At 37.1% G+C, this 14,568-nt stretch overlaps 1 protein-coding gene across 7 annotated transcripts in view; it reads left to right on the top strand.

The window, feature by feature from the left end:
- GCNT1 (glucosaminyl (N-acetyl) transferase 1) overlaps window positions 1-14,568 on the top strand; it is a 196,904-nt gene that overhangs the window by 45,614 nt on the left and 136,722 nt on the right. For 2 of the 7 annotated variants that reach the window (XM_030876978.2, XM_030876979.2), the window contains 2 exons: window positions 7,864-8,000; window positions 9,065-12,359. The exons of 4 other annotated variants lie outside the window; for them this stretch is intronic. In XM_030876978.2, coding sequence (XP_030732838.1) covers window positions 7,973-8,000; window positions 9,065-10,494 — 1,458 coding nt within the window. In that variant the 5' untranslated portion in view covers window positions 7,864-7,972 and the 3' untranslated portion in view covers window positions 10,495-12,359. Of the gene's footprint in view, window positions 1-7,863; window positions 8,001-9,064; window positions 12,360-14,568 lie in introns of those variants that run through there. One more of the 7 variants, XM_060300832.1, reaches the window with a different exon arrangement.

Raw genomic sequence — 14,568 nt, 5'->3', positions numbered from 1 at the left:
TTTGGTCAGGAACTTGTCTTTTCCGTATGAATTTTGGGGTGACTATGAACGCACATTCTTTAAAAAAATCTGTTTAGGATAGTTCTTCTACTTCTTGTTTAAAAAACTCCACATGGGCTTCCCTGGTGGTGCAGTGGTTAAGAATCCTCCTGCCAAAGCAGGGCACACAGGCTCGAGCCCTGGTTCGGGAAGATCCCACATGCTACGGAGCAACTAAGCCTGTGCTCCACAACTACTGAGCCCGCAGGCCACAGCTACTGAAGCCCACGTGCCTAGAGCCCATGCTCTGCAACAAGAGAAGCCACTTCAATGAGAAGCCCGTGCACCACAGCGAAGAATAGCCCCCGCTCGCCGCAACTAGAGAAAAGCCCGTGTGCAGCAACAAAGACCCAACGCGGCCAAAAATAAAAATAAATAAAAGAAACAAAAAAAAATTCCACAGGTGCTAGTCTTTTGTTTTTTGGTTGAGTTGTAAGAGTTCTTTATATATTCTGGATATTTATCAAATAAATGATTTGAAAACATTTTCTTTTATCCTGTGGGTTGTGTTTTCCCTTTTTTTTTGTTTGCGGTACGCGGGCCTCTCACTGCTGTGACCTCTCCCGTTGCGGAGCACAGGCTCCGGACGCGCAGGCTCAGCGGCCATGGCTCACGGGCCCAGCCGCTCCGCGGCATGTGGGATCTTCCCGGACCGGGGCACAAACCTGTGTCCCCTGCATCGGCAGGCGGACTCTCAACCACTGCACCACCAGGGAAGCCCTGTTTTCACTTTTTTGATGGTGTTCTTTGAACCACAAAAGTTTTAAATTTTGATGGTTTAGTTCATCAATTTTTTTTTCTTTTATTGCTTGGGCTTTTGGTGTCATATCTAAGAATCCATTGCCAAATTCCAGGTCATGCAGATTTACCCCTGTTTTCTTTTTAGTTTTAGCTCTTGTATTTAGATATTTTATCCATTTTGGGGGCATATGCTATTTTGTATATGCTGTGAGATAGGGACACACCCTCATTCTTTTGGATGCGGATATCCAGTTGTACCAACACCATTTACTTAAAACACTGTTCTTTCCTCATTGAATTTTCTTGGTACCCATATCAAAAATCAGTTGACTGTAAATGTAAGAGTTTATTTCTTGGATTCTATTCCATTGTTCTGTATGTCTTCTTGTACCAGTACCATACCATTTCTCCTACCATAGCATTTATAGTAAATTTTGGAATTGGGAAATGTGAGTCTTCCAACTATGGTCTTTTTCAAGACTGTTTTGTCTATCCTGCGTCCCCTGAATTTCCACATGAATTTTAGGATCAGCTTGTCAATTTTTGCTAAAAAAGGCAACTGAAGTTTGATAGGAAAATTATTGGTTAATTATTGGGTGTATTGCCATCTTTACAATATTGAGTCTTAAGTTATGAATGTAGAATGTCTTTCCATTGTCTTAAATTTTTTCAACGAAATGTTTTCAACAGTCTTATACTTCTTCTGTTGAATTGTTTCTTTCAGCTATTTTATTCTTTTGGATGTTATTATACATTGAATTACTTTCTTTTTATTTTTGGATTCTTTATTGCTAATATATGGAAATACAACTGCATTTTTGTATAATGATCTTGAATCTTGCAAACTTGTTAAATTCATTCTAATTTTTGTGTGTGTTTTTCTTAGGGTTTTCTATAAACAAGATTATGTCACTTACAAATAGAGATAGTGTTAATTCTTTCATTTTAAACTTGATGACTTTTATTTCTTTTTCTTCCCTAATTGCTTTTCCTAGATCCTCCAGTAAAATGTAATAAAAGTAACAAGAGTGGACATCCTTTTCTTGTTCCTGATCTTAGCGGGGGAGACTCTAGTCGTTTACCATTAAGATGTGCTGTTAGCTGTCCATTTTTCATAGATGGCTTATCAGGTTGAGGAAATTCCTTTTTATTCCTAGTTTATTTTACTGTTTCTATCATGAAATGGTGTAGATTCTGTCAAATGCTTTTTTCTGTGTCTATTCTGATTATGGAGTAATTGTCATTTATTCTATTAATAGGGTGTGTTACATTGACTTTTCCATGTTAAACCAATTTTACATTCCTGGATTAAAACCCATGTGGTCCTGGCATATAATCCTTTGTATGTTGCTGGATTTGGTTTGCTGGTATTGTGTTGAGAATTTTTGTGTCTCTAAGTGATATTGATCTATAGTTTTCTTGTGATGTCATCATCTGCTTTTGTTATCAGGGTAATCGATTACTGGCATCATAGAGTGAGTTGGGAAATGTTCACTCCTATTCCATTTTTTTAATAAAAGTTTTGGAAGGATTTTTATTTAATTCTTCTTTAAATGTAAAATTCACCAGTGAAGTCATCTGGGCCTGGGCTTTTTTTTGTGGGAGGGTTTTTGGTAATTGTCATTACAGCTCTGTTCAGATTTTCTATTTCCTCTTGAATCACTTTCTGTAGTTTGTGTTTCTCTGTTTAAGAATTTGGCCATTTATCCAGATTATCTAATTTTATTGGATGATGACTTTTCATATTATTCCCTTATAATCCTTTCTATTTATGTAAGGTTGGTATGTAAGGTTGATATTTTAAAAATATAGGTGTTTATAGATATACATTCCTCTTGAACACTGCTTTTGCTGCATCCTGTAAGTTTTTTTGTTTTTGTTTTCATGTCATTTATATCAGTAGTTTCTGATTTGCCTAGTGATTTCTTCTTTGACCCGTTGGTTATTTAGGAGTGTATAGTTTAATTTTCACATATTTGTGAATTTCTCAAATTTTCTTCTGTTGTTGACTTCTAATTTCATTCTTTTGTAGTGAAGGACATATGTTCCATCATTTCAGTCTTTTTAAATTTAATAAGGTTTGTTTGATAGTCTAGCATATGGCCCATCTTGGAGAATGTTCCATGTGTCCTTGAGGAGGATGTGTGTTTTGCTGTTCGGTGAAGCTGTTCTATAGATGTCTGTTAGGTCTAGTTGGTCTATAATGTTGGTCAAGTCTTCTGTTTCCTTGTTGACCTTCTCCTTTTTATTCGTTTTATAATTATAAAATGTTCTTCTTTGTCTAATAATTTTTGTCTTTAAGTCTGTTTCATCCGATTAGTATGATTACTCTAGCTCTTTTTTTTGTATTTATTTGTGTAGTATATCTGCTTACATTCTTTTACTTAAACCTAGTTGTGTCTCTCAATCTAAACCATGTCTCTTGTAGACATCATATAGTTGGATCATTTTTAGAAAAAAATCTATTTTGCCAATCTCTGCCTTTTGATTGGAGGTTTTAGTCCATTTATATTTATTATAATTACAGATAAGGTAGGATTTATGTTTGCTATTTTGTTATTTGTGTGTCTTATGTCTTTTTTGTTCCTCTCTTTCTCAATTGCTGTATTCTTATGTATTAGATATTTTCCTGTGTACTATTTTAATTCCCTTGATGTTTCCTTTACTGTATGCTTTTGAGCTTTTTTAAAGTGATTGCCCTTGGAATTACAAAGAAATGAACCTTCTTAACTTAAAACATTCTACTTTAGATTAATACCAACTTAATTTCAATAGCATTCAAAAACTTTGATATAGCTCTGTTCCCCTTTCCTCCTTTATACTATTATTACTATGTAAATCACATCTTTATACATTATAATCCTATCAATACAGTGTTATAATTACTACTTTATGTAGTTATCTTTTAAATCAGATGGGAAAACTGTTCATAGAAAATTACATTTCCTGTGTATATACTTTCATAGATGCTTTTTATTTCTTCATGTGGATTTGAGTTGCTGTCTAGTATCCTTTCTTTTCATTCTGAAGGACTCTATTTAGTATTTCTTTTGGGCAGGTCTGCTAGTGATGAATTCTCTTAGTTTTCATTTATCCAGAAATGTCTTAATTTCTCATTGTTTTTGAAAAACTATTTTGCTGATTATAGAATTCTTGGTTGAATCTTTTTTATTTCTGTCCATTGAATATGTTATTCATTACCTTCTGGTCTCCATTGTTTCTGATTTGAAGCTTTCAATTTTGAGGACCCCTTGTATAATCACTTTTCTCTTGTTATTTTCAAGTTGTCTTTCAACAGTTTAAGAAGTATCTAGATGTGAATTTATTTGAGTTTATCATCCTTGGAAGTCACTGAGCTTCTTGAATGTACAGATTAATTTTTTTTTCAATTTTAATAGATTATTTTTTAGAGCAGTTTTAAGTTTACAGAAAAATTACACAGAGAGTACAGAGTTCTCATAAACCTGCTCACATTGTTTTCCCTATTAGTGTCTTGCACAAGTGTGGTACATTTGTTACAAGTGATGAAACAATATTGATACATTATTAATTATAATTAAGAGGGGTCAGTCTTTGTGTTGTACAATTCTTTGGGTTTGGACAAATGCATAGTATCCTTTAACCACTGTAACAGTATCCTATAGAATAGTTTCATCACCCTAAAAATGCCCTGTTCTGTACCTATTCATCTGTTCCTTCTTTCCTTCAAATCCCTAGTAAATGCTGAACTTTTATTGTCCTTATAGTTTTGCCTTTTCCAGACTATCATATCTTTGGACTCATACAGTAGCCTTTGGACTCATACAGTAGCCTTTTCACATTGGCTTATGTCACTTTGCAGTATGCGTTTAAGCTTCCTCCATGTCTTTTAATAGATTGGTAGCTGATTTTTTGAAAAATCACTGAATAATATTCCATTTTATAGATGTACCACAAATTGTTTATTCATTCACCTATTGAAAGACATCTTGATTGCTTCCAGTTTTTGGCAATTATGAATAAAGCTGCTGTAAACATTCATATGCTTGTTTTTGTGTGTACATACATGTTCAGTTTGGGTAAATAGCTAAGAGTGTGATTACTGGGTTGAATGATTAGCCTATATTTAGCTTTGTAAGAAACTGCTAAAGTGTCTGCCAAAGTCATTGTCCCATTTTGCATACTTGGAGCTCATTGAATCTCTTGGATATTCAGATTAATTTTTTAAAGTCAAATTTGGGAAGTTTCAGCCATTATTCAGATTTTTTCTAGAGATATCACCTTCGTGACTTCAGAACATACTATAAAGCTACAGCATTCAAAACAGTGTGGTACAGGCACAAAAACAGACACATAGATCAATGGAACAGAATAGAGAGCCTGGAAATAAACCTACACACTTATGGTTAATTAGTCTGTGACAAAGGAGGCAAGAATTTACAGTGGAGAAAAGAGTCTCTTCAATAAGTGTTGTTGGGAAAACTGGATAGCTATATGTAGAAGAACAAGATTAGAAGAACATTTGTTCACACCATATACAAAAACAAACTCAAAATAGATTAAAGACCTAAATATAAGACCTGAAACCATAAAACTCCTAGAAGAGAACATGGGCAGAATGCTCTTTGACATAAATTATAGCAACAGTTTTTGGGAACTGTCTCCTAAGGCAAAAGAAATAAAAGCAAAAATAAACAATGGGACCTAATTTTAAACTTAAAAGCTCTTTGCACAGCAAAGGAAACCACTGGACAAGACAAAAAGACAACCTACTGAATGGGAGAAAATATTTGCAGATGATATGACTAATAAGGGGCTATTATCTAAAATATGTAAACAGCTCATACAAGTCAATATAAAAACAAACAACCCAATCAAAAAATGGGCACAAGACATGATTAGACATTTTTCCAAAGTAGATATACAGATGGCCAACAGCCATATGAAAAAAATGCTTGTCTCTAATCATCAGGGAAATGCAATTCAAAACCACAATGAGATATCACCTCACACCTGTCAGATGGCTGTCATCAAAAGTCTACAAATAACAAATGTTGATGAGGATGTGGAGAAAAGGGAACCCTAGTACACTATTGGTGGGAATGTAAATTGGTGCAGCCACTATGGAAAACAGTATGGAGGTTCCTCAAAAAACTAAAAATAGAACTACCATATGATTCAGCAGTTCTGCTGGATATAAGAAGAAAATGAAAACGCTAATTTGAAAAGATGCATGTACCCCAGTGTTCATAGTAATGTTATTTACAATAGCCAAGATATGGACACAAACTAAATTGCCCGTCACTGGAATATTACTCAGCCGTAAAAAATGAAATCCTGCCATTTGCAACAGTGTGGATGGACCTAGAGAGTACTATGTTTAATGAAATAAGTCATACAGAGAAAGACAATACTCTGTTATTAGTTATATGTGGAATCTAAAAAATAAAACAAATGAATATATATAACAAGCCTCACAGATACAGAGAACAAACTAGTGATTACCAGTTGGGAGAGGGCAGGGGAGGAGGAGCAAAATAGGTGTATGGGATTAAGAGACACAAACTATTATATATAAAATAAGCAACAAAGATATATTATACAGCACAGGGAAATAAAGCCATTATTTGGCAATTACTTTAAATGGAGTATAATATATAAAGTATTGAATCACTATGTTGTACACCTGAAACTAATATCGTACGTCAACTGTACTTCAGTAAACAAAATAAAGTCAAATTTGGGAAGTTTTCAGCCATTATTCAATTTTTTTCTTCACCCCTCCCCCATACTTGTGACTGCAGCCCCCTCTTTCACCCTTCTCTCCCACCCTTTCCTCCACTTTTTTTCTGACACTCCTGTTACGCATTTGTTGATGTGCTTAATGGTTTCTCACAGGTCTCTGAGCCTCTGTCATCTTTCTTAATTCTCTTTTCCTTTTGTACCTCAGACTGGATACTCTCTCTTGACCTTTCCTCAGTTCCATTGATTCCTTCTACTGTCAGTGCATACCTGCTGTTGAGCCCCTCTAGTCAGTTTTTCAATTCAGTTATTGTACTTTCAATACAATCAATTCTGTTGGTTCTTTTTTATCATTTCTATTTCTTTATTGAAATTCTCAATTTGGTTAAATATCTTTCTCATGGTTTGATTTAGTTCTTTAGTTCTTTGAACATACTTATAATAACTGACTGAAAGTCTTTGTGTAGTTAAGTCCAGTGCTTGGGTTTCCTCCGGGACAGTTTTTATTGAAGCCCCTTTTTCTGTGTATGGGCCAGACTTGTGTTTCTCTACGTGCCCTGTAATTTTTTGTTGTTGTTGAAAGTGGACATTTTATAATGCATCAACTTTAGAAATCAGACCTCTGCTCCTGCCCAGCCCAGGGTTTATTGTTGTTATGGACCTTCTTGGGTAAATCTGTGTTCTTTATTGCATGAGGCAACTTAAGTCTCTGTTCAGTTAGCTTAGAAGCTGACTAATAATGATTAGTCAGAGATTTTCTTAAATGCCTTAAGCAGAGATTGCTTAAGGGTATAACTTTGTTTAGGGATCTGATGTGTTAATAGTTCAGATGTATAAGTATTTTAGCAGAATCTTCCAATGTTTGCTTTCCAGTAGAGGTTTGGAGTGGGGTGGTAGACAACATAGTTGGAGGAAGATGAGATAAGCAGCTAATTCAATTGCAGGATTGTCTTTAATGGGCCAGTGAGCATTGGGAATCCTCACAGCCGCATAGGATATGTTGGATTTTCCAATCATATAGGACCATTAAGCTGTTCCTTGGCACACATGTTGGGAAATGCTCCTAGAGTTTTCTCTGAAAAAGTTCAACCTAAATTGTGGGATGTCGTCAAACCTTTAGCAGTCCACAAACATAGCCTAAAAAAAAAAAAAAAAGACTGGAGAGAAGGTTTTAAAAGAGAAATCAACGAGCCATCATTTTGAAGAAAAAAATGGATATGACCAGCCATCATTTTGAAGAAAAAAGTGAATATGTCGAATTAGTTTACCAGTATGCTTTCTGAGTGTGTGTGTATACTTACGTGGGCATATATATCCCTTCACAAATTTTTCTTTTTGTTTCACGTGTTTTGTTTAAAAAAGACTCATGGGACATAACAGCATTGCTGGATGCCTGGTACATTTAAGAAACCTGACTGCATAAGAAGCACTCTACATGGGCAGAGGATGTTACCTGGAATCAGAGCACTAAATGATCCCGACTTTTCTTGATTTAAATGGTAAAAAGTCTAACTACTTTTTGTAACATTACTCTGTACAAATGATGGTCAGTTATTTATTTTTATTTGTATTATTAATATTCACAATTTATTTCCTAATTAAATATTTAAAAGTTCTAGTGCTAATTCTGGTGTTAAAAACTTTTCAGATCTCTATAAATCTGGTTTTGAGACAATTGATAGTTTTGCCTTTCTTTGTAGAACCAATTGCCGAGTAATAAAATTGACTTTTGAAAACAAAACAATATCTGTATATTTGTAAACATTTTACATAATAAAAGTGGGTTTTTTTGAATATAGACAAAGGGTCTTTCATAAGTTACAATTTGCATACAAGTGTTGTTTTTCAGCTAGGCTGTTTCTCTATTTTGGATTATGTATGTCTTCTCTTCCTGTGGTGCCTGGTATGGAACTGAACAAAGTGAGGTCAACCCAAAACAGTTCCAAATCTGACCTGGTTTCACCTGAGCCTTTCTGTTCCAGTTTGAAAATCCAGTTGACCCGCTTTTCCTTCAAAGATTCTTAGAAGCCACAGCCATTTCTGAGTGTCTCCTTAAGTGTACTCCCACTCCTAAGCTGGTAAAGAGCAGAGTGGATCTGATCTCTTCAAATACTTGGGGCTGCTGACACCAACTGATGGACATTAATGGATGTGTCAGGAGGAACCCAGATTAGGAATGATTTCAAGGCAAGGGGTGCTAATTAGCACTGGCACAGGATCAAAAACTCACCAACTATGGAGAATTCAATAACTATAGCCTAGGTCTTCAACTGTGTTTTGCACCTCAATATACCTGAGAGGTAAAATGTTGATTGTAGGATATTCTAGCATATCCTTGTACTCAGCTTTTTTAAAAAGACAATCTGGCATTGATACCGGAGATGATGGGTATCCTATAACACTACTTCCTTTCCTCTGATGGACCCACTTTGTTTTTGTCTTAAACATCTGACCTCATAGCAAAGAGAACAGTTTTTGAACCTGAGAAGATGTCATGAAACACTGTATTTTTAAAATATATATATATATATATATGTATGTATCCTTTCTATTTTTCTTTTAGTGCTGCCCTCCATTTCAAGATGCCTTTGCATTTCTGATAAATGCAAACTGACAAATCTCCAGGCCACCACAGAGGGGAAATCATTACTGCTTGAAGCCTGGAAGACTGTCCTTAATAAATCCAAGTCCCCAATTGTTGTTGAAATGCTGAGGAAGTTGCGGAGGAGGAAACTTTTTTCTTATCCCACTAAATACTACGTCTTCCTTCTTGTTTTTTCCCTGGTCACCTTCTCTGTTTTAAGAATTCATCAAAAGCCTGAATTTGTAAACGTTGGACATTTGGAGCTGCTTGAAGAGAATCCTAGTAGTAATATTAATTGTACCAAAGTTCTACAGGGTGACGTAGATGAAATCCAAAAGGTAAAGCTTGAGATCCTAACAGTGAAATTTAGAAATCGCCCTCGATGGACAAACTATGACTACATAAACATGACCAGTGATTGTGCTTCTTTCATCAAGAGGCGCAAATATATTGTTGAACCCCTTAGTAAGGAAGAGGCAGAGTTTCCAATAGCATATTCTGTAGTGGTTCATCACAAAATTGAAATGCTTGACAGGCTCCTGAGGGCCATTTATATGCCTCAGAATTTCTATTGCATTCACGTGGATACAAAATCAGAGGAATCCTTTTTGGCCGCGGTGATTGGCATTGCATCCTGTTTCAGTAATGTCTTTGTGGCCAGTCAGCTGGAGAGCGTTGTGTATGCATCTTGGAGCCGGGTCCAGGCTGACCTCAACTGCATGCAGGACCTCTACCGAATGAACGCAGACTGGAAGTACTTGATAAATCTCTGCGGTATGGATTTTCCTATTAAAACCAACCTGGAAATTGTCAGGAAGCTCAAGTCGTTAATGGGCGAGAATAACCTAGAAACGGAGAGAATGCCATCCAATAAAAAAGAAAGGTGGAAAAAGCATTATGCAGTCGTGAATGGAAAGTTGACAAACATGGGGACCGACAAAATACATCCTCCTCTTGAAACACCTCTGTTTTCAGGCAGTGCCTATTTTGTGGTCAGTAGGAGGTATGTGGAGTATGTGCTCGAGAATGAAAAAATACAAAAGTTTATGGAGTGGGCAAAAGACACATACAGCCCGGACGAGTATCTCTGGGCCACTATTCAGAGGATCCCCGAAGTCCCAGGGTCACTGTCCTTAAGCCATAAGTACGATATGTCCGACATGCAAGCAATTGCCAGGTTTGTCAAGTGGCAGTACTTTGAAGGTGACATTTCCAAGGGCGCTCCCTACCCGCCGTGCAGCGGCGTCCACGTGCGCTCCGTGTGCGTTTTCGGAGCGGGTGACTTGAACTGGATGCTGCGCGTGCACCACTTGTTCGCCAACAAGTTCGACACGGACATCGACCTCTTTGCCATCCAGTGTTTGGATGAGCATCTGAGGCATAAGGCCCTGGAGACATTAAAACACTGACCCTTGGAGGCAGTTTTAGAAATAATCAGGAGGCATGAGATGTACCCCATTTGATTCTTCCACCTATAACTCTTCAAGCCAGAGAAGCTCTATGGTTTCTGCAGAGCAGGTCGGTTAGAGAGGTTGTAGCCTTCGGGCTTGACTTAGAGTTAGTGAGAGTGTAGGGCAGGTTGCAGGGCGTTGTGCGGGGGAGTGGGCCGGGTGGCTGGGGAAGAGGTTGAACGGAAGTTATCCTGTTAAAAGAACTCAGGGACTGAACAAAACCCGAAGGTTTGACCTGTGCCAAAATTACTTGGAGAGCTTTAAATATGATGGTTTTTCCTGATTTGAATAGATTTATAGCAACAGCCAACAATCAGGATGTAATTTATCTTGTAGACCACATTTGTTGAAAGAGAAATTTGACTTTATTCTAAATGATCTTTGTAAATGATTGACTTTCTGCTGTAACATTGCATTGTGTTGTGTATCTCTATATGCCGTCTCAGGGAACTTGGAAAAACGGGCTTGACTGAATGTGAATATTTCCCATTTATGCTTTTAACAATGTACATATGTTTTTAACCCCCATCCCCGCCCCCCCGCCAAAAAAAAGACCTTATAGTTGATTCTATGAATCATCTTAGGTTATTTACAAAGTTAAGGTAGCTTTGATTATTATAGTGTCTACAGAGTAATACTCAATTTTTTTCAAATATGTCTTGCTTCTCCTCCTCCAGTCTCCCTAGACCCTGCTATCAAGCTGTACATAAACTTGTTTTCATAGTGCCCCATATTCCTAGTGTCCCATATTACAGCCTCAGTTCTCCTTTGTGATCCGATTGGCAGTCATTGGTGTGGAGAGCTAAGACAGAAAGGGTGAAGTGTAAGTATGGCAGAGGGGAGGAGGAGTCATATGTCGATAATCTCTGAGGCCTATGATGCAGCAGTCGGTACTATCCCCAGAAATTAAGCCTGTTGCTCTTTGGGTCTGCTTGTGTGCATCCTCCAGGCTCTTGCATCCGACTGTCACCTCTGTCGCCTTTTGAAAGGAACTGGCTTCCCCGTCGTCTTGCTTCTTCATGTTACCTGCCCGTTCATTATTCGTTAGCTCTTGCATTTTAAGTTCCCTTCTCTCTCGGAACCTATGAGGAGAGGAAAGGTGTGCTGTTGTACCACCTGGCATGCTTGAAGGCCTGGGTATCCTAAAGGGAACATTAGGTTTGGGGCGGATTGTCTCAGTATTGATATTATTCTCAGCATATGGTTTTTACTCTATTTTTCACTAAAAGACCGATTTGCGGTTGCTATTGTGCTGTCTCAAATCTCAAAGTAAATGAAGATTAAAAAAAAAAACCAACTTGCTCTTTTGCTAAGCTGATACCATTCAGCCATCGATCTAATAGGAAATGAGAAGCTTTATCATTTAGCTGAGACTTCAAACAAGAATCAAATCCATGCACTTTAAAACTTAGACAACTTAAATAGTATATGGGAAATACATAATATCAGACAGTTTTCAGGCGTTCAACTGATAAAACATTTTATTCCTCAGAGTTAGGAAACGTTTTTATTTTATAGAGTGGTTTGTTATACTGACTCTCCTGAATGAAAGTTTCACACTTTTGGAAACTTAATCATTTGTAAATGTGCATGTCAGTGGATTTGCATGATTTGACAGGGCAGCCAATGTTGAATCAAGAAAAACATACCCACTTTGAAAATTCAAGAGGTGATGTCGGTGAGGACATTATATGCATGGCGTTCTGTCTCTGTTGGCTTCTAAACCAATTTGTTCTTTGAATGCACGTCACATGTCCCTCCCATGCTCTCTTTTAGAAGAAAGATTTTACCTGTAAGTTGGGCCGTTTTTTTTTTTTTTTTTTTTAACTCTAAAATCAGTGATTTTCAGTGACATACTTTGTGTCTGTGTCTTGTGTTTCTTTAACTTCATTCATTGTATCTTGAATACTATAGACATTTGTCATTTTTTTATTTTGAATATTTGCAAATTTACAGGAAAGTTAAAAGTAATAGTACAGTGAACATTATAGAACTTTCACCTGGAGTCACTGGTTGTTAGCATCATGCTCATTTGCTCAGTTTTATGGATTTTTGAATTTGGCAAAATTGAAAATTAAAAAAAAATCACAAATATCGCAGTGCTCTTACTGTAGCGTGACTGAATCTTATTGACATTTAAATTGGCAGCTTTGAGGGTTTTTTTTTCTCCACCATATATGTAAAAATATGACTTTAGAATCCATTTCCACAAGTCCCACACTAAAACTGTGGACCCACCATCTTTTTTTTTTTTTTTTTTTTTTTGCGGTACGCGGGCCTCTCACCGTTGTGGCCTCTCCCGTTGCGGAGCACAGGCTCCGGACGCGCAGGCTCAGCGGCCATGGCTCACGGGCCCAGCCGCTCCGCGGCATGTGGGATCTTCCCGGACCGGGGCACGAACCCATGTCCCCTGCATCGGCAGGCGGACTCTCAAGCACTGTGCCACTAGGGAAGCCCCCCACCATCTTTTATATAGCTGTGGTACGCCATCTCTCTAGAGTGGCTCTTGCTGAAATGTGTCTGACTATTACCCTATTGCTAATAGCTTTACAGGGATTATATAGCCATTAGGACTCAATTTTATACTATCCAACCTAACTTAAAACAAATGAAATTCATGGTAGTGGAACAAGGAATTGGAAGAATCAAGAAGATGGTTTCAAAAGGAAACCCTTACTACATTCAGGAGGAGCAAAAATGTTGTAAGTTCTTTGGGAAAGATAAATTATTTAAATTGCTTCCTGTATGTCAGTTATTAAATACTACTTTCTTTTTACTGTCATTTAAGGTCTTTTATAGGGAATTATTAGAAATTGTATTCCCAAATAAATCCTTAAATATACATAAACTGCAATTTTTTAATGGAAGCGTTCTAGTTAATGAAGTACTGATCAAGATTCACATATTACTTAATAAGGACAAGAGTTAACAAAAATGGTTCGTTCTTTATAGGCAATTACCTAGGCTCTTCCCAGACCATGGTAAACAGCCTTGAAAATGTGAAACACTATTGTCTCTAAACATGTATTTGTGTCATTCATCAAGCACAATTCACTTAAAGAACAGAAGTGGATTTTCTTTTGCAGTCATTTGGGGGAGGAGGAAGCCATGTTTTACTTCATTTCATCTGTAGAGTCAGTTGACCTGGACTTTTTCAGTTGGTTTAGAAAAATAAAAATCATTTCTCATTATGGTGAACATGAATAAGTAAATGCAACACTTTCATGGCAAGTGTGGTTATCTTAAGATTTACTCTTTTGAATACGGGCATGACTGGATGCGTTTGGAACTAGTCATATGACCATTAAAATCAGCTATTCAGAAACCAATGCCTTGTCTCCACAAGTTATTTTGTTAGCTACCAGCACCCCAATATTAAATTTAGTATTTGGATTTGATAGTTTGTAACCAGCAGGTGTTTTGTGTGAGTAGTGATTCAAAACATAAAGGTTAATTCTTCAGGCAGAAATGTCTGAGAGAGAGGGTTTGGCAATGGCAGAAAGTGTAACACGGGTTATGCAAAAAGAGCTAGACCGGGGACTTTAGAAGAATGCAATTTAACAGCTAGTTAGTATTGCTTTCTGGGCATTACTGGCTTCAGCTTATGTCTGCAGAAGAGCAATGGCCACAAATACAGGATCCATGACTTGTGGTATGAATGTGGAGGGCACACCTGAGGGAAAAGGGACGCTCCCTCCCCAGAGCATTGAGTGTCTGCTCCAGCTGTCTCCTCAGCTGGTCTAGTAAACCCCTCTGCATGTTCTGTAGCTGAATTTTCGATGAAACAGACTCGACAAAGTGGCAAAATTGATTAACCTCAGGTCTTTCTCAAAAGCTTGAGAGCTTTATGTATCCTTTATAACCCTCCTTGTCAAGGATTTAATTTTTAATATGTGCTTAAAGTTTTCAGGGCTTGTCATCAGAATATTGATTTACTATTTTTCAGTGTAATAAAACCCGAACTAGAACTGAGTTGTAACTATTGGGAAAGAAAAGACTTTTCATTAGTGCAGGTGATGGGATTGTCCAAGT

Source organism: Globicephala melas, chromosome 6, assembly GCF_963455315.2.
Source record: "Globicephala melas chromosome 6, mGloMel1.2, whole genome shotgun sequence".
In the NCBI taxonomy this organism is placed as follows: Eukaryota; Metazoa; Chordata; class Mammalia; order Artiodactyla; family Delphinidae; genus Globicephala; species Globicephala melas.
This window is presented reverse-complemented; position numbering and strand designations above follow the sequence as displayed.